Source organism: Pelmatolapia mariae, linkage group LG15, assembly GCF_036321145.2.
Source record: "Pelmatolapia mariae isolate MD_Pm_ZW linkage group LG15, Pm_UMD_F_2, whole genome shotgun sequence".
NCBI classification, from domain to species: domain Eukaryota; kingdom Metazoa; phylum Chordata; class Actinopteri; order Cichliformes; family Cichlidae; genus Pelmatolapia; species Pelmatolapia mariae.
Window position 1 is genome coordinate 26,686,162 of NC_086240.1, and position 27,911 is coordinate 26,714,072.

The 27,911-nt window shown below is 43.9% G+C and overlaps 1 protein-coding gene across 1 annotated transcript; it reads left to right on the top strand.

Annotated features, from left to right (window-relative positions):
- The first annotated feature begins 206 nt into the window (after positions 1-206).
- On the top strand, positions 207-27,233 carry LOC134642734 (snake venom 5'-nucleotidase-like). The gene is made up of 14 exons (XM_063494686.1): positions 207-291; positions 3,934-4,021; positions 5,945-6,032; positions 6,148-6,201; positions 6,660-6,836; positions 16,708-17,118; positions 19,506-19,728; positions 20,762-20,950; positions 22,460-22,657; positions 23,963-24,117; positions 24,410-24,518; positions 24,673-24,822; positions 26,195-26,395; positions 26,473-27,233. Exons 1-14 carry the CDS (start codon positions 207-209, stop codon positions 26,646-26,648), a joined length of 2,304 nt encoding a protein of 767 aa, XP_063350756.1. The 3' UTR covers positions 26,649-27,233.
- Positions 27,234-27,911: the final 678 nt, after the last annotated feature.

Here is a 27,911-nt window from a genome sequence, read left to right on the forward strand (position 1 = left end):
AAAGAAAACTGCGCTGTGACACATGAGGTTTATTATGAACTTATTGAACTTATTGAACTTTTATTCAAAGGAAACCAGCAGATCCATTTTATGGCAGCAAACAGTCAATACCCAGATGAGCCACTGCGCCCCAAAAGCCACTGAATTTGTACTCGAATAACAATCTGAGCTTTCGTCAATACTCTCCACGGCCATGCACGGACAAGATGTCACAGATTTACCGAGATGCTGATTCACGCGGGGCCAATAAAACCACATTCGACCAGGAACAGGATCAAGATGGCGGCTCCGGTTTGATGCAGACTGTGAAAATCGCTTTACAGCGTTTTTATGGGATATTGTTTGTTTTTGATTTGCCGTTGTCGCCTTCCTGTGTTGAGTATTCTTCTGGTTTATCTTCCTGCTGTGATGTAGGGATGACATTTTTATTGTTTACCAGAATCACGGGTTGGTCTGTGGTCTGGAAAACATCCAGGCTAACAGTTTTACAGCTGCACAGTTTGTTATTCGATAAATCTTTTTCTGACGCTGTGTACCGATCCAACTTCCTCTGTTTCTGATTTGATACCAGTACCTTGGCTTTGGCTGTCTGCCTGTGCCGAGCGTGATCTGATTTCAGTGTTAATTTAATACACAAGTGTCTTTTATGTTTAAGGCGGCATCAGGCCCAGGATAAATAAAATGAAAAGTAATTAGACTGAGGAAATTCATTTATTTGAACTAGCTCGGTGCTGTTTCTGCTTTCACTCTGTGTCACCACCTGATAAGAGACAGGTGGGGTAAATATTAATAACCGAGTTGATGGAAACATGTTACCGTGACCTTAAGTGTAATAAAAGTTTCCCAGAACTGTGAGGAGAACGCATCGTCATCGTCTCCATGATCCGTGGCAGCAGTTTGGGTTTAAGTAGAAAAAACATGCAAACGTACAAAGAGATGCTGATGATGTCGCTGCTGTTAGAGCTCTGCTGCTGCTGCTGGCCTGCTGCATGAGTACGACACCGACCCAAGTCAGAAACCTCAGCTCTGTTTCCACCGTGCCCGATTCAGTTTCCTGAGTCTGGATCAGACCAATGTCCAGTCAACTTTCTCCAAATCCGCCAATAGAAAAGCAGAGATGAACTCATGGGTGCCTTTGTACTAAACAAAATGCAAAATGTACTAAACAGTGAGTGCTGCACATGTACTATATCCACATAAAGTTTATGGTAGATTAAAACAAGTTTCAGTGGGGCAAACGACACAATAAGCTGCACTTCACACTGGTTTTGCTGCACTACAAACATCTTAAACTTAAAGGAACAAAGAAAACTGAATATAGAGAAAATATAATACTAATCCCTTAAAAGTAAATACTGCCTGTTGTGCGCTGCCTTGGCAGATGGTGGCGCTCTCTGAGTGGATCTTGTTGTTCGTTGTTTTCGGGGCTCAGTTTTTTGTTGTGCATGAGTTCTTGTTTTTACCCTGGGTGATGCCACCCTCTGCTCCAGATGTTTAAGACGTCTGCAGATGAGTGGACGCTCCCACTAAAACGATGTAATCAGTCATTTGGTCAATCATTTCCACTGTAACTTGCATTCATTTTGGCCCTTTTCTTGTCATTTCACCTTTAACCCAGCGGCCCTTTCATCACTTCACTGCATGTAGCTCAGAAGATCAAACTGAAGATCAAACCCGACCTCTGTCTGAAACCTGCTGTGAGGAGTCGGCACTGATGCAACCAAACATCAAACAAAGTCAGCGGTGAGAGGACGTTGATGGATTAATGTGATGGAAATTGAGTTTTCCACGTCGCTTGGTGCACGTTTCGCCTTTTTGTGCTGAGTCGGTCTAACCCAGCGCTCCCTGGCGGTATCAGACCCTCGCTTCCGGAGGACCTCGCCTTTATCGTTGCTTTGACTCGGCACTGATCCCACCAACACAAATCCTTCCTCGTCCTTTGTACTCTGTAATTAAAGTGATTCTGATTCAGAAACTTCACTTCCCCCATCCATCTCCTATAATTATTTGTGAAGCCTATTTTAAGTGCAGGGTTATTAATCATGTCATGGTTGAAGCACCCCCGGGTCTCTGAGCATGCTCGGAGAGATTTCCTTTCACAAACGGCAGGCTGCTGTTGGTATCGAGCCATCTCAAAAGCACTTCACACACCGTTAACCATCTGGCTTTTGTTGAAGGAAAATCTAATCTTCACAACAAACTATTGTGAAACATTTGCATGAAAATTTATGCTGCAGAGAAGCAACGCTGATTTGGACGGCCGTGCTAAGGCGCCGTTTTTACTTCTTATAAGACAACTTTACTCTTTCATCTTCAGCATCATTCTGCACAATCTTTTTCCCTGATCCTCCTTTTTTTCTGGGGCAGAAAGTATTTCTTATCCTCCTCCTGCTCCAACTGCCTGCTGTCATTTGCCGACCAGCCTCAAGGTTAGAAAAGTGGGCGTGTGAGCAGCAAATCACTGGCTCCAACTTCCAGACCATCTGGGAAAAAATATGTGTGGGGAAATGAATGAATAATATTCCTCTCCTCCTCCACCTACGTCTCATCAAAATGTTAATCCAAGTCATTTTTGATGTCTGCGTGGACGCTAAATCTTCTCCCCAAACTGATTTATGGCCTGTGACACTCTGCAAACATCTCACACGAACTCTGAAGGAGCCAAGAAATCCTGGACTGGTGATGTATAATCTCTACTAACTGTAAGTGTGTCACACCTTAAACCTTCATCGGCTCTTCGAACGGCACTGGTGCAGGCCAGCAGTCGCTATGGGGCAGGGCTGGGACAAAACCCTGAGGTTAATGCCTCAGAACATGGAATGACATCAAGGTGTCATCATGCATTTTATGGTCACAATATCAAAGTGACCAATCCCCTAATTACAGCATCCAGAGCAGTGATTAAGCCTCAGTCATGGAGGCCTAGATACCAGTCAGTGCGACCCTTGGTAACTACCAGCTGCTAGGGAAAAAAACTACATTTCTCTTCTGTTTGGCGAGTGGTTGCTGGAAGTTACTAGAGACTGGTTGCAAAGAGCTATACGGCACCTTCTTGCGATGGCTTTGGTTGTGAGTGGATTGTCATGGTTATCGTTTGCAAACTATTCGCGTAGCGGTGAAAACGACTGGAGATGGTCGTTTTAGAAAACCCTTCAGGTAGCCCGACAGTTGTTATGAAGAGATAGATTTGTTCAGAGAAGCCAAAACTCTTAAATATCAGGCTGTAAACAAGGCAGACTTTTTAACATGGAAGTCTTTGGGGGGACTAACTCACCTAGAGCCTCAAGTGGACATTTGAGGAACTGCAGTTTATGCCATCTCCATGTTCACTCAGTCTCTCAGCCCTCAAGGTTGATTTTTTTTGTTTGTTTGTTTGTTTATTTAGAAAAATAGCACTCACAGTTTCAGTGTCTTTTTCTGATTGGGTAGGTGACTTATAACCTTCCTTCAGAATAACCTGCTGCTTTCTTCACTCTTCGTCTTTACCACCACACTAACCTAAAAAACCTTGGAAAAGTGATTGAAAGTGTTGGCTCTGAGGTCATACTGGAACATCTCTGAAACTGTGCCTTCTAGAAAAAGGGGCTAGTTCACAATAAAACCAATTATTTATTTTATAAAGTCATTTATTCACCAAAAATGTCTCATATAGAGGAAGTAACCTTAACCTTGGCACCACTGTTTAACAGTAAAACCCTCATGTGGCTTTACATGATAATAGAAAACTTCAGGAGTACTACTTAACTGAAGTGGGGGGGAATGGGTGCTAAGGGGTAGTCTGAGTCTCTCCACTGTGGATGTCCTTGTGGACATCTGGATGGGAAGTTCCTGGCTCCAGGTGGAAAATATTCCTGTCAGGTTGAAAAGAGTTATTTCCCAAAATGTCATACTGCTCCATTTTTCTGATGTGTTTAACTAAGTTTTGGTTTTCAGGCTCTCGGGTGCACAGGCTTACGTCAGAGCCGTACCACGAAGCCAACGATGATAGCTCCCTCTTCGTCCTCGGAAATCCCGGAGACCGGTGAGTGTGTTTGAATGCCGACTGTATTAGACTTGTAAATGCAATCTGCCGCTCCACCCAGCTCCCCGAAGGTCATCGTTTTGTTATGTTTTGTTTGTGATGCTCATTTTACTTTCACCCTCTACCCAAGAGTGGGGGATACATTTCCTGCTCGGAGGATGAAGGCTGTAATGATTTTTGAGCTCTTACTCCAGCGTCGTTGTGCAAATGTGCAGCTCAACACGTGAGGGACTGATTGACAACATAATTTGTGCTTTTCTGTCCCGATGACATTTGGTCAGAGTTTAGTTTGTAGTAGAAGCACAAACAGAGGAAATCCATCTTTCCATCCATGTATCGTGACTTCAGACCCCGAGACTGAAACGACATGGCGGCAGGCAGAACACCAGAGTCACTGCTGAAAACCAACAAGTGTGTTATGGTACCTTTATTCATATTTTAGGCTTTCGGTTGTACAACATGGTCACCTCTGGCTCCAAAGAACATCCATCAATCAGCAGGTGATCAATTGCTGTGTTCACCTTTTATATTCAGTTCAATTCAGTTTTATTTGTATAGCACCAAATTACAACAACAGTCACCTAAAGGTGCTTTATATTGTAACGTGAGGTTCAGATTTAATGTGGAACTTGCAGGTTAAGTCTGCTCATATTGTAAGCCCAAAGCTCGGATCAGTGGGGGTAGGGGAGTGTCAGGAAGCGCTCCAGTATAAAATCCTTTAAATGTAGCGGCTCCTCCAGGGAGGAGAAAAAGAGGAAGACCACAGAGGTTGTAGGTTGTAGTGAAGGAGGACGTCCAGAGGGTTGGAGTGACAGAGGAGGATGCTGGGATAGGGTGAGAACAAGGCAGATGATCCACTTTGGTGACCCCTAAGAAAAGAAACCTTTATGAAACCAGGACACAGGGAGAAGATGCAAACTCTTCACATAATGGAGCAAAGCATTTAATGAGCTCATGTTGGGTTTTTACCAGATTTATTACAATTTCATGACTAATAAAATACAGATGATCAGTAAAATCTGTGAGCTGTTGGCTGTTTTATTTTTATTGAACTGCTTTTGCAGTATTTCCTGTTCATATATCTAATCAAATATTTTATTAATCCCCTCATCGTTTGACAAATGATGTGCAGCCCCTGAATATTTGTCTGTATTTCTGGGAAGTGCTGGTGAAAGCAGAAGAGTCAGAGGCTGGTTTAGGGAAGCAGATCTAAGTTTTCCATCTCTGTGGTCTTCAAAAGAAGAAAATGTGATTGCCAGGATATGTGACTGCGTTTACAAACTGCAGATTTCATCCTCAGAAGCGTGGCTGCTCCGGTGGTGGTAATGATTGTCTTTAAACAGATAATAACCTTAATGGCTTTTTCTCAACATGAGAGGTGGAAAACGAGGAATGAAAACATCCAAGCTTTTCGTGTAGCGGAAATCACGAGAATCTAATGAAGATTCAGAGACGGGTGGAGAGGAAACGGCAGGCATGATGAAGTTTGTTCTGTCAGTTTGATCTCGATCTGTCATTCTGCTATTTCTGTTTCTGCAATTTAAGTCCCCTCAGATTCACATTAAGTTGTGATTTACACATCAGAAGTCTTCATTGCTTATTTTTGAATGTGAGTGAATGTAAAAATAAAACCGTGTTTTTCTGGAAGATTGCCGTGTCTCTTTGTACCTACTGACATGTATTGATTGGGTGGTAGACGGTACACCTGAGGCTTAAAATGACATCAGCGTATGAGGAGAAGAACACGCTCTCCATCATTTATGACATCTTGTTTTGTAGAGAAACCCCTTCCGGTGTTCCCCTTGCACCTCAGTTTGATTCTCCGTCCTCGGGGCCTCTCCGATGTCTTCGTTGCCTGTTTGGAAGGATTTCAGACACGGACGGGTTGACAGATTGAGTTGAAGCTGAGGTCTTGACTCTCAGCGGCTCTGACAGGGCAGCAGATCTCACCTCATCATCAGACCTCTTCCACGCTGTGCTCGCCGTGGGAGGCGCGTCGCTGGCAGCTGATGTGCGCCGACGGCCGGAGAGGAGATCGTGACGCAAATCGTGACAGGTGGGCGGCGGCGCGTTGGCGGGTGTTGAGCCTTCTTTAACCTGTAGTATCTCCCATGTTCTGCTGACAGATGGGTTTCTCTGTAAATCACTGTGTTCACCACTCGCTGTTTGCTCCACCTCAGGTGAAGCAGCCTGTGTGGGGATTATCAGCTCTAGACTCTCACACTATAAGTTGAAGCCACTACAATAATAACAACAGAACCTCGACAATCACACGATTCTCTATGGGCTGAATCTGGCGACAGTGGAGAGGAAGAACTCCTTTTTAACAGGAATAAATCGCTAAGAACAACAGACAGGAAACAACACAAACAGCATGAAAGAGAGAAAAGGCGATGGCAGTGTTGGAGAAACGTCAGTACATGAGGAGTGGAGGTCATGTTAACAGCATTAATTTGACCACGGGAGGAGCAAATGTGGTGTCTCTGTATCATAACATTGAATAAAAATCCTCCAGTGTGGTCCATCTGTGACCATGAGAGAGTCAGAGGTCCCAAAGGAGCACGTGCAGCAGATTTCCTCCTGGTGAAGTGAACTTCTGACCATGACAGTATGGATGAAATCCATCCTTCCACTTCAGGCTCGTGGCGAGCTGGTGCACACCTGGAGAGTGTGTCACAGAAAGACCATTCACACCTACGACCCATTTAAAGTCACCACTGTGGGAGGAGGCCGGAGCACCCAGACAGGACCTATAAGGACACTGGAGGAACATGGGAACTCCACCCACATGGCCCTGGCCGACCCAGACAGCAGTGTGAGACAGCAGTGCTAACCGCTGCTCCACTGTGCCACCCTGTATCGATGAAATGGTGCTTATGTTGAACATGATAGAAACTATCACACAGAAGATGAAGGCCAGTATATTCTGAGAAACTGTTTGTGTCTTTTTGGCTAGAGTTATTTTTCTGCTTGGCACAGGAGGGAAAATGCGTGTGACGTGACTCAGTATTAGTATCAGATAAAAGTATGCCAAACAAAAGTCTGACTGCATCCAAACTGAAGCCCAAAAACTGTTCCCAGCAGGACAGCAGCTGAAATAAAAGGAGTGCAAGAAGACCATTGCACGAGACCTTAAGAACAAACCTTCCTTTTTATCCTTATTGTATTTACTCAGGAAGAGAGTTAGGAATAATGTGATAGAGTATGAGCTGTTTGGCCTGCATGTGCTAAAGTTTGTCCTAAATGACAGGCGGTGACATGCACAATTTATTAGATTTTGAAGTTGCATATGAAACAGTGTTTTTGTGTTTGTTGGGATCTGGGACCTTAATAAAAACTGGATATCAAGTACCTCAAAGTAAACAATGTAATTTGTCAGTTAATCGTTGATCATTAATCGTTGAAACTTTGAGCCTTAATAAAATCCAAATGTTTGAGTCATTAGAAAAATCTCCCCTATAAGGCAGTTAATGAGTCACTGACTCTACACGAAAGATGGCCATTTCCTCTGTGACGCCAACCAGTGGTGTTAAGATTACTGCTTTAAAGCATCAAGCTGAGTGTTTTTGTTTTTGCCATCACCATCTTGTTTTGTTTTTTTTAAACAAAGCTCGAGCAAGAGATTCCCATTGTACCCTTGTTTCACTCTGGTGAGTATCATAATTTCCCCTGAAAGAAAGAAAAACATGATTTTTCATTCAGTTAAACTTGAAATGAACAACTGAAACCATTAACCCACTGCTGGTCATTAGAAACCGTGCTTCTTCTGAAGTGCCTCTTCACTAATGAACTCCTAAAATTATAAGGTAAAGACCCTACAATAATACAAAGAAAACCCCAACAATCAAACGACCCTCTATAAGCTACTACTTGGTGACAGTGGGAAAGGAAAACTCCATTTTAACAGGAAGAACGGAGGGGTGAGCATCTGCCACAACCTGTTGGGGTGAGAGGAAAAGGACAGGACAAAGACACGCTGTGGAAGAGAGCCAGAGATGAATAATAACGATTAAATGAAATCCAGAGTGAACGTAGCCAAAACTGTCCAGGTATCTTCTGCAGGCGTTCGTTCGGGTTCGGATGAGCCAAGTGTGAGCGCAGGACACGAATCACCTTCATCTACAGGGTCTCATCCCTCATACAGAACCTCGTGACTCAATTCCATTTTCCATGTTCTCGGAGGAAAGGTGAAACAAGTTCACAAAGATGGCAGCTGATGTTCCGTCACCTTCGCCGTCGAATGGGTTTTAGGTGCAACAGAGAGTAGAAGAAGAATGAATCCGTGGGTGCGCGCCGTCACTGCGTGCGGTATTAATGCAGGACGAGCAGGATGAAGGCGTGAAGGAGGAGTTTTATTATTCGCCGTACGCCCGCTGCATTCTTGTCCTCCTGATACGGCCGGCCTCTCTCTGGAGAGCCGTTGTTATCCATCAGCCGGAGTACGAAAGGCTGAAAGGAAAAGGCTGCGTCACTCTGCTGGTCCACACACCCTCATCCATTTCCTTTATTCCCCCAGAGCGACCGTCAAAATACCCAAACATCCCTCATGATAACAGACCAGCACCACCAGTCCATTATTCATACAAACACACAGAGACACGCATGGAGACAAATCAGCTTTAATTCTGCTTCACTTGTTACTCTTCTGCCTCTGAGAGGCTGGCCCAGACTCATCTCTTTCACTCTACTGCCCTCTGCTGGAAAAAGAAAAAGGTTCAGCAGGTTGGTGTCACAGGTAGGAGGCCAGAATACGGGGATCCAACAGAGGTCGACGAAAGGAGGGGAAGCAGATCGTCTCACCCAGCCTCTTAATGAAAAGTGGGCATAAATCTAAACCAGGCCATGAGCTCTGTGACACCTGCACATGTTCTAAATGTCATATTTGATCGACATCAGGCTTTGGGACAGTAACCAGGAAAACTCCATCAGAGGTCAGAAAACAAATAAACACATCACCAATATTTCATACCTCTGACAGGAAATCTTCTGTGACCCACCAAACCTCTACTCACGGCTCTGAATCCGAGCTGATGTGTTGTTGGAGGGTTTGCAGCTGTTTTAAGGAAGGAGAAATGGTGACCTGCCCCCCATGTGGAGTCTTCATGGTGCATTTGATCTCTGTGGGGGGATTTCATCTCATCTACACCGAGGTCAGATGCAAGTCAGCGCCGCTGAAATGAGAGGGGATTAATAAAAGCTGTGCTCATTAGGGGAGACACTGATTACCACCACGGGACTCCGTTTACTGCCTGATTCATTAGAACAACTTATTCACATCGAGTCAGACACAATTATCCAATTAGGAGGCTGCAACGCGTCCAGTTAACATTAATGAGACACAGAGAAAAGGTCTCCGCTCGTCTTCTCACTTCCACCTGGCGCACTCTGAAAAATGATCATAAATGTAGAGTCTGAGTTTGATTTTCTAGCATAGTTAACATCTTTGACATCTCTTCGGACCTCGCTGAAAATTCCAAAGGAAAGCTACCAAATCCTGTACTGTGCAAAAGTCTTGAGCCAGCCCTGATTTATTTATATTTTGTTTCCAAGGAGACAGATTTTCTAGTCATTTTCAGGACCGTCAGCTGATCATCTACTGTTCTCTGAAGCCTCATCACAGGCCTTCTCAGAGGAAGGACGGCTGACAGGAAGCCGTTCTTAATGAAGGGAAACAGGAGGAAAGGCTGAGGTCTGAAGATCAGAGGAACAGGTCTGATGGAGAGATGGATCCACATCATGATCAGTATATATAAGATGAGGTCAGGAGGAAGTCCAACTGTGAGAGTCTGCAGCCATCAGTGAAACAGGGTGGAGGCTCTGTCATGGTTTCAGCTGCAGGTCAGTCAGTGGTGTTGGAGATCTTTGATGAACTGATGAATTATGAAAGAAGAAAAGTTCCATCAGAGTCTGATCCATCATCCAGTAACATCTGGAAACATCTGATTATAGCAGATTCATGTTTCAGCCTGACAATGATCCAAACACACTGCTGTGGAGTAAAACCTGGATAGAAACACACAGGGGAACTCTATCAGAGCTCTGACCTCAGCATTACTGAAGCAGTGTGAGATCATCCTGACAGAGAACACAATAAAAGGCAGAAACATCCAAAGAAGAGCTTTGAACATCCTTCCAGAAACCCGAAGAACTGTTCCTAAAGATCCTCACAGAGCTGCTCAGAGAGGTCAGCCTGAGCTGAAACAAACTCTGGAGTGTGAGTGTGTGTACATGTTAGGTATAGAAAAAGCATGTATATAAATGTGTTTGAGTGAATGGGACTAGTAGTAAAAAGGCACAGTTTAGGTGAGCTTCTTTCTGGTTTTCCAGATGTTGTTTCAGCTTTAAGTAGTCCTGACTTTAATCATTTATTTTATGGAGTTTTGATTTCATCTGCTTTGCCTTTATTTTAATGTCCTCCATTTCTGCAGTGTGTTTTCCATCAAATGTCTTGGTGCAGTTACAGCGAAGGAGAGGGCGATGTTTCCTGTCCCATCCTTGTGTTCTGAGATGTGAAATATACATAATTATAATGCTAAGCTTACTTTCTATTGTAAATTTAAAAAAGACAGAAAGAAAAATTGAATTCACACATCTGGCACATTTTCAGGCCTTCCTTTTCTTGGACTAACTGAATTCACACTTGTTTCCTCCCAGAGTAGCATGTGATGCAAAATGGCAGTGTAAAGATTGGGAAGAGTATCCAGGCTCTCCACATCCATACAATCAAAGGTCTCAGAGGCAGGTTGATCTTCCTTCTCTAATCGAGCAGCTTATCATTTCAAAGATTTATTTTGCTTCAGATGAATCATACAGTGAAGCAGAAATGAAAGTGCAGCTGACGTGTAGAATTGGGAACAATGGGCGCTCCCTTTGAGGTTAATCAAGGGTTTGGAATGAGCTGCAGGTCTCGTATGCTTTAGGCGGTGTCCAAACATAATGAAATTCTCACAGACTTTAGCTGACAGGTTAGAATTTTTGCTTCTTTCATTTAAATCTGTTGTGCTCTGTGTGAGACTTGTACCTAAATTAATGCTTTCCCTGCCCTCTGCTGCCCTCTAGTGATACCAGACTGCAAAACTGAATCACATGACATGAAAGAGCGCAGGAAGGGAAGTCGGCAGAAACCCAGGAGACAAATGCAGTTGAACGTGCCGGCCTGCAGGAGCTGCAGATCGGCTATATGAGGCTCTGCCTCAGGTTTGGTTCAATTGATTGAATGATTGATTGATTGATTGATAATACTTTATTCATCCCGAGGGAAATTGGGTTAAGGCTGCCAGCCTTGCCAGCACCATCTTACCCTTCCGACCATACATACATTACACAAACATCACGGGGAAGACAGGTCAGAGAGGTATAACCATGGAAAATACACAACATGAGGAAAGACGAGGAGAAAAAAGAACTCCCCCCAGACTGAGCTCCAGCAGGGAGATCAAAAAAACACAGTCTGAGTACTCACAGCCCTGCCCATCGTCTATCATGTCGGCCAGCCTTGTGGGATTTTGAACAGCTGTAGCCGCTTCTTGTTCTTCGATAAGCCAGGTCCGAGCCAGCTCCAATCAGCCAGAACTCTGTTACCGTAGATGTTGGTCAATGGTCAATATCCTCCATTGAGAGTATCGCTAGACACACGATGCAACCAACCATCGAGTATCCGGCAGCAAACGTCTCCGCACGACAATCAGGCTCTCCCCAGCCCAGGAGGGTGTCAGTTTCATTAAGGGACCAGTTGATCAAATCCATAATTCTTCTTTAGGTTTTTAGAGAACAAGTCTGGGAGACTCTCTTAGGGTTAGAGAATAAGCGAGACTATACAAAAGACATGAGAAGCCAAGCAGGAAAGATAAGGGAGAAGAATAGAGTATAAAGATAAGTAAGCAGTATGGTCCATTTTCACTAAAACGAGCCTCATTAATGTGATTGAAGTCCTCTTACCTGGGTGTGCAGGCGCAGTAGTGCCCTGCTCTGTAGTAAGAGTTTGTCATTCTTAAGAGCTTGTGCTTATGAGTTTACTGCAAGGAGACTCCAACAAGCACAATGTTTCCAAGCTTTTTCACCATTTTCAGTGAAAACTAAGTTCCAGGTTTGGTGTTTTAGTGTTTGGAGCCAAAACCAAAGCCAACAGCTTGAAACTGAAGCCAGCGCCATTCAACAGCACTAACGCCGCTAATCAGTCTGCGGCTCAGAGCTTCTCTCATTAAATATTAAGTCTGTGTACTGTTTTGCTATCGTGGAGTGAAAAGCCTAGTTCACGGGTGAAAAAAGGCCCTCGCTGAGCAGATACCAGGCCTGAGAGAGAGCGCCGTCTGTGGGTGTGACTGGCTCGGGTTAGGAGTCACGCTGTGATTCATGCTGTGACTGCAGGCTGATTTCATGAGTGACACATGGGTAAAGATGATGACTGAGCTGTGGCACATTCACATGTCACATTTATGAAAAAAAGTTAGAGAACAACAACAGAAAGTCTTTTATTATTTCTCTTGTCACGTTCTCCCATTGAGAGAGAACTTGTTCACTTAAGTTGCTGAGCAGTGCTGTGGTGCAGGGATTATTGTTTTTCCCCTCATATTTGTTCTTTTTTTTTAACGTAAACCTGACCAGTGTTGCTGCTACAAGCATCACTTGGTGACAGTTTAAGGAAGAACTCTAATTAAACAGGAATAAACCTCTAATAGAACCAGGTGGCAAAGACTTCTGGTTATTTGTGTCTTCTGCAGTTCTTTCCTCTTGGAAAGACTTGAGTTATGCATTAAACAGCAGCATTAACTTCAGGGCTGAACACTGAACACGCTGTTATCAGGTCATCCCGATAAAAACGCCACATCTTTTAATCGTTTACCATAGTGAACCTCGGTGAGGATTCACCGGGTCCATTTGATTTGTGGGTGTAAGTGTGCAGACAGTTTAACAAACTGAGACTGTCAAGTCTGAAAAAACCCAAAACAAACGCACCTCCTGTGCTCAAGTCATCTGTTATTCAGGTTAGAAGGAGCAGCTCAGCGTAATGAGATGTTTTTGTGTCCGAGCTGCACTATAATTAAAGTCTGAGGTCGAGTGAATTATTGGGTTAAATTTGACTTCACCTGCTGAACAGCTGAAGCCAAACACAGAACTGAAACTCATTTCCTGTGTGGTCGCTTCTGCAGACACGGGGGAGGACTAACACGTTCACAGACTTCATAATTTACCATAAAGCCAACCCCAGCACAGACGTTAGGGAGGTTTCTGTTCTGCTTTCTGAGAAACCAGGAGATGACTGTGCACTCGTTACTGTGATGCAGAGTTTGTCCCATATTGGTGGTTTGAGAAGCAGATTCACGATGACAGAATAGCTTTTGGTCTTATTCCTCTCACCTCCAGTCACGGCAGGTGGAGGCCCTTTCCTGAGTGTGATTGGGGGATATCTTGCTGTGTTTATGCTTCAAGACTGACCTTCAAGCCTCATATAGGAACATTTTTCACTTTGAGCCGCTGTCCCAGGTTCACGTGTAGACACTGTGCTGGTGTTCGAAGGGACAGCGGCACATATCGAACTTCTAACTGAACAGATTGTGGCTTACAAAGAGTCCATTTCAGCAAAGCCGTGGACGCTGTGAGGGAAAGCTCTGTTTGCATGTCTCTTCCATCGGTGATGGTGGTTTTCCAAATATGCTCACTCACAAAGATCCACCAGACTGTATATGAGCAGAAGGGGTTACACGAAGCATTAAAGGCTCACCACAGGGGGGATTCATGCACTTTGGAGAGGACAGAACTCATGAACATAACTCCGGGGACTTATTCCTGTTCCATTCTTACTCCACCATTGCCGTGTTTTCAGCTCTCTCTTTCTTTTCTCTCGTCTTCCTGACTGCTCTGTTCTTTCTGTGCGCAGCATCATATTTTACAGACGTGTCTGTTGCGGATTCTGGTTAACATTACATTTTCCAGGGCTGAGGTTTGTGTTGGTCTGTTCACAGAGCAGAAATTTGCCTCCGAGTTCACATCTTTGCTGGAGAGACTTCCTGAAACAGCAGAAGGAGCTTGTGGACTGTTTCATTTATGCAAACGCTGGGGTGACCATTATTAGATTTTATTGTCAACTGACAATTATTTCCCGGCCTGATGTCGGGTGTGAACTCAAAAAGGCTTGCTGTACACCACATGAAACCACCCTGAGTCACATTTTTAATAAAATCTTTTCTTTCTTTTTTTTTAAACTTTGAGCAAAACACATCTGGGCACAGTCTGTAGTTGTTTTTTTTTCATCTTTTTCTTTGGTTTCATAATAAAGGAGCAAAAAGTAAGTCGACACCGCGGCACCTTCAGCTGTTTATTTCCTGCCCCATCTCAATTCAGTCATCCATCAGCGAAGGCTGTGAGGACATTTCGTTCCAGTCTGAGCGTCGCTGCAGGTGAAGCAGCTTCACTGAAGTGTTTGTGCACGATTAGAAATAATAAACAAGTGTAAAGCGAGCTGGAGGATAGATGAGCTTTATGTGTGTTTCTGCACATGGACACTGTGTGCATGTGTGCGTGCTGTGTACACAGAGAGTTCATGTCTGTATGGGGCAGTAAAACAGCTGTGTTTGTACAGCATGTGTCAAAGTGTTTTACAGCAGCAGAGGAGGGTAAATTTAAAGGTCGTGTCACTGCGGAGGACTGAGCTGCTCATGTAAGGCGTGCTGAATGAAGTTAGAGAGCAGAGAGGGTCACGGGCCTGATGGATGTGCAGTGATATCCCTGCAGTCTCATCACGTCCTGTTTCACAGATCACCTGAAAATGATGCTGACATCCAAAAGGAGGCCACGGTCACGCTCACAACTCTGTTGTCTCCGTGCTGGCTCGGCTGTTTGTTCGCCATCACAGAGCAGGATGAAAATCTTTGAAAAGTATATTTATATATCAACAAATTCTGAATCATAAAGATGTCAAACATTCCTGCTGTTTAGTTACGTGTGTTGTGCAGTGAGCTGTAAATGGTTCTGTGTATGTAATGTTGGAAGAAAAGCTGCTTATTTTTATTATATTTATATCTTTTATTTTAATGGATCCTCATAAAAGTGAAGATTCTCTTTACACCTGTAAAGATTTAAGATAGTTTTCTCCAAATCGGACTGACCGATCCAAAAGATGGATGTACTTGCTGTGATGGCCACCTTTATTGAACAGGTTTCTTTCTGCTGTAAAGTTGGATATTTAGAGGACACTAGTGGACGTTAGAGGAACTGCGGTTTTTTTGGCACATCTTTCAGCTCTGCAGGTCACACCCATTGGAACATGCTTCAGGTAGGGGTGCTGCGGGGAGAGCTGTACAAATGAAGTTTTCTAATATGATGGTGGGTTTTAAGATGAAGTGAGATGTGGAATAAAAACTAATCTTGGTGTCTTTTTTGAAGTCTCAGGGTTTGTATTTATGAATGGAGGAATGCGCTACAAGATCAAACTGAGCTCTGTGGGACTGATTACACTCTTGCTTAAGAAGGAACATTTCTGTCCACCAGGGTTTGCACACTTGGTTTGTAAACTGGAAATCTCACCACAGTGAAATTTCTCTTTCCATGAAACTCTAAAATAAAAGCTCCAAAGGAAGGTCAGTGATTTAATGGAGGCCATCATTAGGCTGAAAATTTAAAATAAACCAGAGAGAAAGCAAACATTTTAGAGGTGGAAAAATCTGAATGTCACTGAGCAGCTCGGCAACAACAAAAGGCCTGAAAACATGCATGATGACAGAATTATTTCTGTGCTTAAAAAAAAAACTTTTAACCCACGAAAGTGATGCTCTAGGGGCCAGAGTATCACTGTCCAGGTCTACATTCAAGAAATGCCTTCATGAAATACACAGACTTTACAAGAAGGTGCAAACCGCTGGTTACACTCAGGAATGGGAAGGTCAAAGTTCACAAAAAAGCATCTAAAGAGCTGCGCAGATCTTCAGAAAATTCTTTGGACAGATGAAACCAAGATATAAATCATTTTGAGAATAAATGTGGAGATTATTAGATTGTTGTTTCACTGCCACGGCTGCTGTTCCCTTTCCAAAAGCCTTGGTGGGAAGAAAAAGTGCTACATCATCCATCGTCTTTATTTCAGGAGGCCATAACCGTCAATCACCCCACATCCGACCACCGCAGATATGTTTCATTTTGGACAAATAAACTCTTCCACATTTGGTTGTTTGTCCTTCTGACCAGATGCCGCTTTCTGCTACATCGCTATTCAGTTCATTTCAGTTTAATTTATACAGCGCCAAATCACAATAACAGTCGCCCCAAGGCGCTTTATATTGTAAGGTATACGATACGATAATACAGACAAAATACCCAACAATCATATGACCCCCTATGAGCAAGCACTTTGGTGTCCAGGGGACTGGATAATAAGGACTGATCAAAGGAGGTTTAATCCTTATATTTAAGGTTATGTGAGAGTGGCCGGTTCGTTTTAAGAAAACTGGGCACTGGGTCTGAAATGTTTGTTGTTCTCAAACAGTGAATGCAGCACGTTTATCAGAGTCCGTGAACTCAACATCACACTGAGTGTTTCAGAACAAACATCAGGCGAATGTGAAACGTCAGAAAGTTCAGAAAAAAGCAGGGAGCGAGCATGTGTCCTGCTCCACAGTTCAAAGAAGGCGAAGCTCCAAAAAGATGAAAAACTTGCTCCAGGTTCTCATGCTCTATTTGCCCCCTCGGAGCAGGTAGCGGGTCTGAGGGCGGGGGGAGGAGGAGGAGAGAGAGCCGCCGTGCTCCGGGCTCCTCCTGCACTGTTTTTGCGCGCAGCGATGGAAGCGGTGCGCCTGCTCCCCCTCCTCCTCCTCCTGGGATTCTTCGCGTCCTCGTCGGCGGTCTGGGACCTGGTGCTGCTCCACACCAACGACGTACACGCTCGTGTGGAGGAGACCGACGTTAACTCCGGGAAATGCGGCGTTAACGGGCAGTGCTTCGCCGGCGTGGCCCGGAGAGCCACGGAGGTCAGCAGGATCCGCAGCACCGAGAACAACGTACTGCTCCTGGACGCCGGGGACCAGTTCCAGGGTACCGTGTGGTTCAACTTCTACAAGGGGGCCGAGGCGGCACACTTCATGAACAAGCTGCGCTACGACGCCACGGTAGGAGCGCCTCCTGTCCTGCCCAGCTCCGCTGTTCAGGTCCTGTAGATGCTGGGTTAACTGATGCTGAGTAATCAGATTACTCTCTATGGTAGTGATCGTAATTACCCGTCCCACACAGACATGGCCCCCCCTTCCACCTCCTTCACCTCTCTGGTACCAGACAAACAAGGATTTTTTTGGGGGGGGGGGTCTGATGAAGTGCAGTGGAGGACTGAAATCCCCCCTTTGCTGAGCAGGAAGTTTAGAAAATGTTTCTCAGCTGATGAGATCCAAAGTTTGAAGAAAAAAAGCACAAAACAGGCAGAGAGAGAGCTGCTTACTCACATCTGGAGAGCACAGCCACATGTGCACCAGCTCAGAGGGGTGAAACAGAACAGCTGAGAGCCCGAGTGCAGTAGCGGTTTTAGATACGGGCGACACGGGCGGTTGCCCGGGGCGGCATCGTGGTGGGGGGCGGCATCACGGGCATCGGCAAAAAAAATTGCTCGTACTCATGCTGCCCCGACATCATGCCAGCGCATATTGGGAATGGCAAAGGCACCGATCGGTTTTCTATCGCCCATTAGCTGGGAGTAACGGCGCCCTCCGTTTGCGAGGTGCACCTGCTGCTTGCGGCACAGGGAGGAGAGGGCGGGGCGGCTGGAGCAGCAAAATTTACCAACTCGCAAAAAAAAAAACAAAATAAAAACAAACCAACAGACACGAAAACAGCAGACATTATGATACAGACTTATAATTTGCACCGATGTTTTTTCAAAATTCTATAAGTGAAAGTGAGCGCGAGAGCCCTCGGTGCGCCTGCTTGCTGCTGAAGTCAAAGTAAACTTTATTGTCATCTCCGCTACATAAGTCCAGTATATAGAGAGACGAGACGACGAGGCTCCAGTTACAGCAGTGCAAGTAAACGAACAATAAATATAAGAAGAGTAAGAAAATAAATATACACTTTAGGACTCGGGGTAAAGGGATCAATAACGATTTAAAATGTATATTTTATATTTTGTTGATTTAAAGTCTCACACACAACCCGTTTTTAAAGTTTAAAAAAAAAAGAGAAAAGAAGAGGAGGAGTGTAGCGACTTCCACAGTCGCTAGAGGCCGGGGATGGAGCCTGCCTATTTGCCTGACGCGCTGTCAGGCAAATAGGCAGGGGGCGCGCCAGAGGGGGTGTTCGCCCAGGGCGCCAAACAGGCTAGGACCGCCACTGCCCGAGTGCATGGTGCTGCTGTCCCTGAGTTAGTGTAAGAGCTGTAGGCTCGAGGGAGGATCCCGGCTCTGTAACGTGAAGCATTCAGACGGTCTGATCTGATAATTACCCAAATACATTACTGTAAAATCCTAATTGCATTTAATTAATTTATGTGAAAATATGAAAAAATTCACTGTGAGCACACAACAAAGCAGGTTTCCATAAGGCAAAACAATTTGCTGCTAGGTGAAACACTACGCCCACTTAAACTCGCACCATCCATATTTGAAGGTCATCTTTGCCCCAGTCAAAGGTTTTTGGTTTGGCCTGGAAACTCCAGCTTATCTCCTGTCATTGTTCACCTTCAGAGGCTTCAGGGTGTTTTACTAGACGTTTCTGCACAAAGTGTCACCTCAACAGGAGAATTCAAGGTGTACAATCCTGCACAGCAAACTCCTAAATAAGCGCTTGTGAGCTGATGAGCCACCTCCAGGCTTAAATGTGGCCTGTTCCACTAACTGCTGTTTGGTCTCCGAGTTGTTTGCTCAACTCTGATCACCAGAAACAGAAATTACACCTGGGCAGTTTAACAAGGTTAAAGTTTTCTTTGTATGAAGGTTTGAGGTCTGTGGTGAGTTTATAGAAGTGCAGGAAGTGCACACAGAAAGAAGAAAGGAGCTTTATTGATTACGTACACAATCATAAAGAGTACAACATGCAGTGAAATGTGTCGTGTCCGAGCTGTGGACGTAGCCGCGGCATTCCATGGCTTGGTGTTTTGGCATGGGGGGCCTAGCCAGGACCCTTACTGTAAACTGGGAAGGAATCTGACTTGCGGCCTCTTACCACTACACTATCCAGCTGCAGCAGGATTTTTATTTTAGCCCCAAACACTGAAACAAGAAAATAATTAAGTTTTCAGAAGAAACTCTGTCTATATAACCAGAACAGGTTCAAAAGCAAGAGAAGGTTTTTCATATGAAAGCAATGTTTGAGAAGGTTCCGCGGTTTTAGTCAGTGAGTGGACGGCTTCATGGCCATGGCTGATGTGAAGGCAGCTACAGTGGTCCAAACCAGAAGAAACTGAAGGACACAGCGTGAGCTTGGTTGGTGGGGTGTTTTGAGTAACAACCAACTTCTGCTGATCAGTCCGTTATTTGTCTCCAAGCTCTTCATTCCTTGTTTTCTTTTTCAGGTTTTTGGGAACCACGAGTTCGATAACGGAGTCGAAGGACTCATGAAACCATTCCTGGAACAGATCAAGTGTCCCATTCTCAGTGCTAACATCAAACCGGACCACACTCTGAACGCAACGTTTGGGATCACTTATTTACCTTATAAGATATTTACCATTGGCAGAGAGAAGGTGGGCGTGGTGGGGTACACCACACAGGAAACACCAGCTCTCTCCAAGCCTGGTAAGTGGCTCCTCTGAGCTTCTGACACATTTACAGTAATGTGAAAAAAGTCCCATGGAAACTGTTTAATGGTTTATTAATGAACAAATACATCAGTGGATGTAGTGTTTTCCAGTGAAAGGAAGTAACTGGTATCAGGAACTGGGATCACGCTTTAATTTGGAAAATAACGCCACAGCATTTCCATGAGGATTAAAACCCAAGCTCTGATTTGGGCCTTTCCATAATCCTCCATTCATCTTATTTATTAAGATCCTTTTAAATCGAGGTTACAAAGTGTTTCACTGGACAAGATTGGAAACAACCGTCAAATAAAACATCTAAAGTACGACGCATTTTAGATGTGTTCTGGTAATGACTGCACCGGCGGAGTGGAGAAACCCCACAGCAGAACATTTCCACTGCCATGCTTCACAGTTGCTGTGAAGTTCTTCTTAAAGCTCTTTGTTTCAAAAATGCCAGCTGGGGCTGTGGCCAGACAAGAAGACCGTTGATCCATCCGCCCAGGTCACGTGACTTCAGAAGGCCCATTCTGTGTTGTAGTCGAGTCGTTATTTCCCCAGGAAGCTTCCCGTGGAGGTCAGATTTGTTCAGATGTGCCTTTGACACGAAGACTGCAGATCTGCTGGCGATGTTTTGGGGCTCCTGAAGACTTCCGGGTTTGAATGTGCTGCCACGGCCGGTCCCAGGTGTTGGAACATACACCATTCATTGTTCCTTACAATGGGATGAATATACTTTGTTATCTAACTCGACACACTTTCTTCCACCTCTCTAACAGCTGTTAAAACATCCTTGTCTGTTGGCCAGCAAATGGTCTTCAGGTCTGCATGAACACTGAAATAAGGACAGGACATAGAAATACTCTATTCTTCCTCCTCTTCACAGAAGTTTGTTGGTCACAGCAGAAATAACTGTTACTTATGATAAATCACAGATATAAATATGAAAATAGTGCCTGTGCTGTTTTTTGGATTTGGCAGAAAAGCAGACCGACATGCACAAACTGACCGGTGCCAGTGTTTCTCCCCAGGACCTCACCTGCAGTTCCTGGACGAGGTGACCTCTCTACAGGTACAGGTGGACAAACTTCGGACTCTGGGGATCAATAAGATCATCGCTCTCGGTCACTCTGGCTTCACTGTGGATCAGAAGATTGCCAAGAAGGTCCGTGGGGTCGACGTTGTCATCGGCGGACACACCAACACGTTCCTGTATACAGGTAGCAAGGCGAATACAGCTGTCACATCTGTCACCTACACTGTGGGCTCACACTATTACTGAAGGCTCAGGCAGTTTCTAATGATTTAAAACTGATCAGCAGGTTATTGAATGCATTTAAATTAGGTTTATTTTGCTTGTTTTTATGTTTTTTTTTTAAGTAATCTGTTTCAGTGGTCTGTCAGTGTTGTAAGTCCTACAATGCTGATTAGCATTATAAGCGAAACAACAGATTTTACTTAGACGGGTAAAATCCTCCTCATACCTCAGCTGATTTTGCTCTCTTCATGGTCAGGCGGTAAAAACAGTGACCTGATTTTTCATCCATCCAATCTTAGTTTCGTTTTTTCGATCTGCTGCTGTGGCTCTGCTCTTTCATGCATCTTGTAAAATCATTTACATCTTGCTTCATGCATTTCATTCTCCCGCAGTCCGTCTCTGTGAGGCGTGTCTTTGTTTCTTCATGGGAGGAAACTTTGAGTCTTCATCCTTCTGACTCGCTTTGGAGTAAACAGGCTGTCTGTGCGAGTGAGCCTCTTATAAATAACTCTGGAGTGTTGCATGTAAATGGGCAGGACGAGGTTTGGACCTCTAACCGCACAGAGATGTTTTCCTGCAGTGTGGAACTGCCTTCACTTAGAGGCTTGGGCAGCGCGTCATCACTATTTGGGGTTCAGGAAGGAAGAGAGTCCTTGAAGTCTTCCTGTTGTGCTGATGTTGTGCAGATAAACCTGCACAGTGAATTGGACTTGTGTTTAGACAGCCAAGCATCATTAATCAGCGTTGGTTAGTGCATATTCTAAACGTTGCTCTTTTTCAGTCTTTAGCTTCTTCGTGATGGAAAACATTCCCCTGGAAGTGTCACGAATGCACAGATCAGACCTCAGAGCAGTGAAAGGATGTTACTGAAGAACAGGAGAGTAAAAAAAGAGAACTGTTTGGAATTTCTTTGAATGAATGAATGAATATTTATAAGTGCAGATTTCACATCTTTGTCTCGGAGTGATGTCACAAACAAGTTTAATCTACCCGATCAAACTGAGTTGATATCAGACTACAAGAAGCTCTTTGTGCCCAGGTCACATGACTTCAGAAGGCCCGTTCTGTGCTGTAGTTTTGAGGCTTCCTTCCAGGAAGATTCCCGTGGAGGATGAAGCTTTTCAAATGTGCCCTTTGACACAAAGAGCTGAGGATGTTTTGTGGTTCCTGGAGACTTCCAGGTATTCTGAAGGCCTCATTTGATGCAGTTTCATCCTTCATTTCTGAGAAACTGCCGCGTGATTAAGTGATGAGATGTTTAGACCATTAATGGAAGACCAGCTGACAACAGTTTTTACACTTTATGATGTGAATTACTGCTTTTTAAAAAGTGTGGTGAACATGTTTTAGTCGTAGGAAAAAAAATCTGTGTGTAGTTTATATTCAATAACTTCAATAATTCAAGTTTATATTCAGAAAACTTATCATTTTTTACTTTCCATCTTTTGTTTTTTCTGCTCTGTTTTTCCAGGAACTCCTCCTTCTACTGAAGTCCCAGTCGGTACGTATCCCTTCATGGTGACCTCAGAGGACGGGCGAAAGGTTCCTGTTGTGCAGGCCTACGCCTTTGGAAAATATCTGGGTTATCTGAAGGTCTCTTTTGATGATGCTGGGAATGTAGTCGAGTCAACTGGAAACCCCATCCTCCTGGACAGCAGCATCAAACAGGGTAATGAAGCAGAGTCTGCCATCTTTGTTCTTCATTTTCTGTTTTTTACCAGATTCTTTGTGCCGTCTTTGTGCTGTTGGAGGATTTCTGATTGTAGTTGTCACAGGGTGACAGGACACATGAGGGATCTCTGGTGTCTTTTGTGGATGTTTTGCCTCAGCAGCTGAAATCTGAATTTTCCTTGAGAGAGTTTGCGGGATCTTTTTTCTTCTACTTGGTACAAATTGGACAAATCTGATTGGCTGTCACATTTAGAGCTCACATTCTCTGAATGTATTTTGCCATTTTTGTGCTACGGTTCTGGTTTTAAATTTCATGAATAGCACAAAAGCCCCTGGGACACCTTCCGAGCTGCACAGCCGTTGATGTTAAAAGAACATGCTGTTATGCATTAAAATTGTAGCTTCTACCCATGTCTATTACTGTGCTAAAGAAGGCGTATAAAAGATGAGTGCGCTCACTGTCGCCGCCGTCTTTTATTAGTGTAATGTTGGCCGTAATTTACATAGCAATCAAATATCAAACCTTCTTTAGTATTCAGTATAATTTGAAGCTACAATATGATACCATCAGTTCATCAGGAAAGTCTTTAAGGTCACAGATGAGGGAGGCAAGGACCATTTTCCAGTTATATTTCTCTTTTGCAACCCCTGCTGATCATTAGAAAGAATCCAGGTTAAAGGCACTTCCATACTGATTTCATTGTTTAGATCCAGTCTCTACGTCCATCTTTTATACTTGCTATGCTGAAAATTGTGGATTATGGGGAGAGCAAGAGCTCATTAAATGTGCTGGTTTTTATGTAGCATGTTTTTCTATGTCTTTCTATCCAACACTCACGGTCTGATGAACACAGGCAGTATCTTGCCCAAAAATACTTTTTGGCCACCACCAACCTTCAAATTAGTGGGTGGCCTGATCCGCCTCCTGAGCTACAACCACCTCTGAGGATCCACACTCAAAGTCCCCATCTTGTCATTAACCTGAGGATTCTGTCTGGAAGTATTTTTATAACCTTGTGTATGCTTGCAAATAAAATTAGCTGCTGTCATGTGCATATACCAAAGCTCTGCTTTTTACAAACAGACATCTTTTCTTTATCAGATTTTTTATTGTTTTTGATATCAGAAGATTGTAAAAGAGAAGCAGGGAGCTTGGATGGAGTGGAGTGGATTTTAGTTGGTCAGACAGAGTGGGTTATGTAAATGACGTGTAGATTAGGAGCTTGGTGTCAAAGCAGTAAAGAAGGCATTTAAAACTGTTAACTGCTTGACTGTTTTTAAAACTGAATAATGTCTTGCACAGATTTGGAGGTGCTGGCTGATGTGGAGGAATGGAAGAAGAATCTGGCCAACTACTCGGCTCAGGTGGTGGGAAAGACTCTGGTCTTCCTGAACGGGTCGACTCAGGATTGCCGCTTTAAGGAATGCAACCTGGGAAACCTCATCTGCGACGCCATGGTGAGCCTTTATAGAAATACTTGGGTACTATTATGTTCCTCCTCCTAGCTCTCAGAGGCTTGTAGCTGAGGGTTAGCAGTTAGCATCATCTCCATGAATCAAACTTCAGACTGACTCCAGTTTAGCAGTGTAGGCAGTGCTATCTGTTCCAAAGTTCCAGAACTATGAACTAAACAGTATAAAAGCACTATAACGGCTAGCATATACATCTGTCAGAGGTAGAGAAGTTGTAGCAACATGCAATAGACCCACATATGACCGAGGAAATCTGCTTCCGGTTTCTGTTCCTCAGCTCGACAACTACATCAGCTTCTCAAATGATGTCCAGTGGAACCACGTCAGCGCCTGCATCTTGAACGGAGGAGGCGTTCGGGCATCTATCGACGAGCACACGAGGAATGGTGAAGTCAAATAAACATAGAGCTGTATTTCATGTGCAGAGTCAGAACGTTGGGACAACCTGTTATTGACTACTTGGGATTTTTCTTCAAAGCAGTTTCTGATTTGTGTCAAGAGGATTTTATAAAACTGTTTTCTGTGATGGATTTTCTGTAGGTTCAATCACAATGGAGGACCTGATAGCCGTCTTACCCTTTAGCGGAACCTTTGACCTGGTGGAGCTAAAGGGCTCCACGCTGAGGAAAGCTTTCGAACACTCGGTGGGAAGATACGGCCAGAGCACCGGAGAGTTCCTTCAAGTGTCCGGTATCTGCACATTTACATCTACTCTGGTTATTTGGTTCAGACAGAATTATCAGCAGTTTTTTGGCACACAATCTTAAATGATGTCCAGTGGAACCATGTGATCCTCTGACTTTTACTCTGGTGCAGCTTCGAAGTGCACAATTGTGATTTTGTTGGTACAAAAACTTATGTCATTGCCCTCTAGCGCTTTTACTTCATAATTTCAGATAGTCCAATATGAGGTTACCAAATGTCACTATAAAAGCCATACATTCTCTAAATTTGGCCACTGTCCCCTTCAACATCATCTTCCTGTGTATCTCTGTACAACTTCTGTACACCTCCACAAAGAGTAGATGAGCTAAACTTATATAAGCATTCTTTTTACTCTTTACATCCAGAACTGGGTCTGATCAATTGCATCTCATTTTGGACAAATTCAATTTTTAATATGATGATGGTACCGGATGGGAAGAGTTCAGTAAAGCATCTAAATCTGTTGAACCTGAACTTTTTTGAGAAACCCTGAAGTAGGAAGAAATCTTTGTGGGAACACAGCCCACCCATCCCTGCTGCTTTGGATTTGCTCTCCCCTTTAAAATACCTGTTTATGTTCAGCTTATGAGAACAGTTTTTAGCTCATCCGGCCAAAGGAACAATGAGCTTAAGCCATTTTGAGGCGACTATCTCTCCAAATTTCACAGTGGCGCCCCCTACTATATTATTGGTCAGAATCTAATCAACTTCCATACAGTGTTCACCAAATGGGTTTTCACCCAAACTGGCCACATTTGTTGTTTTATAAAAACCTGTGAATTGTAAAGGATCCTGAGCCACATGAGCTACTGCATCATTGATATTCTGGTTTAAAGTTACACAGTCCTCTTCATTCAGATGAAGAACTGTGAAAGTTTGACCTGGAAAGATGTACTCATGTAGATGGTGTCATTACTTAGTTTTTAGATTGTGCCATCAACATTTGCCTCATTGAGAAAACTTAAAGCAAAGTCTTGTCTTTTGCAACGCAACAGAATCTGAAGCTATGAATAACGTGGATGTACAGAACATCAGCTACATTTGATAGATTGTGCCCTACTTACTTAAATCCAGTGTTGAAAAGCACAGCGTGCCTCAAATGTTGTCCAAGTACTAGAAACCGGGCAAGAACTTAAAAATATCATCATCCGGTTGGTTTCAATCAGGATCTATCTGACCCAGGAATTAGTCAGCACCAGAGAGAACCTGAGTACTCTGTTGTGTCAAGACTCTCTCTCCACATTATACATATTCCACATGTATAAGGAGCTGGAGAGAACGTTCTCTGTTCTTACTCTCTGGCTTCCCGTGCAGTGCATCTGATTCAGACTGATAGTGTCTCCGTTTCCTCCAACAGGAATTCGTGTAGAATTTGACCTCTCCAAACCGCCGCAGCATCGTGTCAAAAGCCTCAGCATCCTTTGCACCAAATGCCGCGTTCCTGTCTATGAACCCGTCGAGAATGAGATGGTTTACAAGGTGGTGCTGCCGTCATACATGGTGACAGGAGGCGATGGATTCTCGATGATCAAAGACGGGTTCCTAAAACATAACAGCGGTGAGGGTTTTGTTAGTCTTGCGCTTGCTTTAATTTTTTCCAACGCTTCTTTTCACACTTGTTTCTTTTGCTTCCAGGGGATTTGGACATTTCAGTCGTGTCAAGATACATCACACAAAGAAAACAAGTTTATCCCTCTGTCGAAGGACGCATCAAGCTGTACAACTCAGCTGCTGGACTTGAGGGCCAAACAGCTTCCCTGGTTTTTATGGTTTCACTCGTGCTTCTCTGGAGTTTCCGTGGAAACATCTAACTTTTAAAAACTGTTTTCAAAGGCAGTGAAACCACGATGGATTAAAATAACACCCTGATGTAATCATGTAGGACCGGAAAACTTTCTTCATAAAACCCTGACATTAATGACTAATATTTTTTTATAACGAAAAGGGAAGCCCCATGTCAGTGTGGTAATATCTTTCGCTTCCATCTAGGGACAAATTTGGACAAAAGCATAAAAAACGCAGCCAAGAGTTGAAACAAGTGCTGCGGTTTCTCCAGTAATCACTGGCAGCCTCGAGGGGAAAAAAGTGCTGTGGTCAGAAGAAAATGTGTAAATATCTTTTGTGTGTAGTTATAACTCTCGTCCTCCGTATACTTTGGCCTCAAAATGAAATCAGCACCAACAAGGCTTTTTGTGTTTGATGTTTTTTAAGCTCTGCTAACTGTGAGATCCGGAGGAACCATCAGACTCCCCCACACCACACCATTAGCCAGATACCTGCCTACTGTGGCAGATGCACAGTGGTATTAATATTTTGCACATTTGGGTAGTGACGGGTATTGCACTGCTAAGCTGGACAGCGCCACCATTTCATAATAAACATATGGTAAAAACTGAGTGTGTGTGTTGAGTGTTTAGCTGTTAGCTGGTGGAAAGCTGGTCACTTGGTCTTTCTACCAAAATGGACCAGAGTGAAATACAGAGATTTTTTGTGTGTGTTTGTGTAGTCTGGTGTGGTGTGGTGATGGGGACTTGCATACATTAGATGTTTCAGATCATCAAACTTTTTTCTAACATTAAACAAAGATAACCTGAACAAACACAGTTTTTAAATCATGATTTCATTTATTCGGGAAAAAACAGCTATCCGAACCTACCTGCCTCATGTAAAAACAGTAGTTATCCCCCCATGATTCATGAATTGACTGTAATAAAGAAAATTTTTTGAAAAAGTTTAGTTTCACTGCTACACCCAGACCTGATTACTGTCAGACCTCTCAAGAAATCACTTCAACAGAACACATGGACGACTCATCCAGGTGGTCACAGGAGAACCAGAACAACATCTGAACAACTGCAGGCCTCACTTGGCTCAGTTAAGGTCAGAGGTCATGATTCAAGAATGAGAAAGAGATTGGCCAAAAATAGCCTCCGTGGGAGAATTCAAGGAGAAAACCACTGCTGACCAAAAAGATCACGATGACTTGTCTCATATCTGCCAACAAACATCTGGGAAAATATTCTGCGGACTGATAAAGTGTTTGTTTATCCACCTTGAGGAATCACCAGTGAAAC

Excerpts from the sequence above, each read along its gene's own strand:
- LOC134642734 (XM_063494686.1), top strand. The coding sequence starts at position 207 with ATGTCACAGATTTACCGAGATGCTGATTCACGCGGGGCCAATAAAACC. Across the intron at positions 6,202-6,659 it reads CGCTGTTTGCTCCACCTCAG|GCTCGTGGCGAGCTGGTGCA; the intron begins GTGAAGCAGCCT and ends CTTCCACTTCAG. Across the intron at positions 6,837-16,707 it reads TGGCCGACCCAGACAGCAGT|GTAGCGGGTCTGAGGGCGGG; the intron begins GTGAGACAGCAG and ends CCCTCGGAGCAG.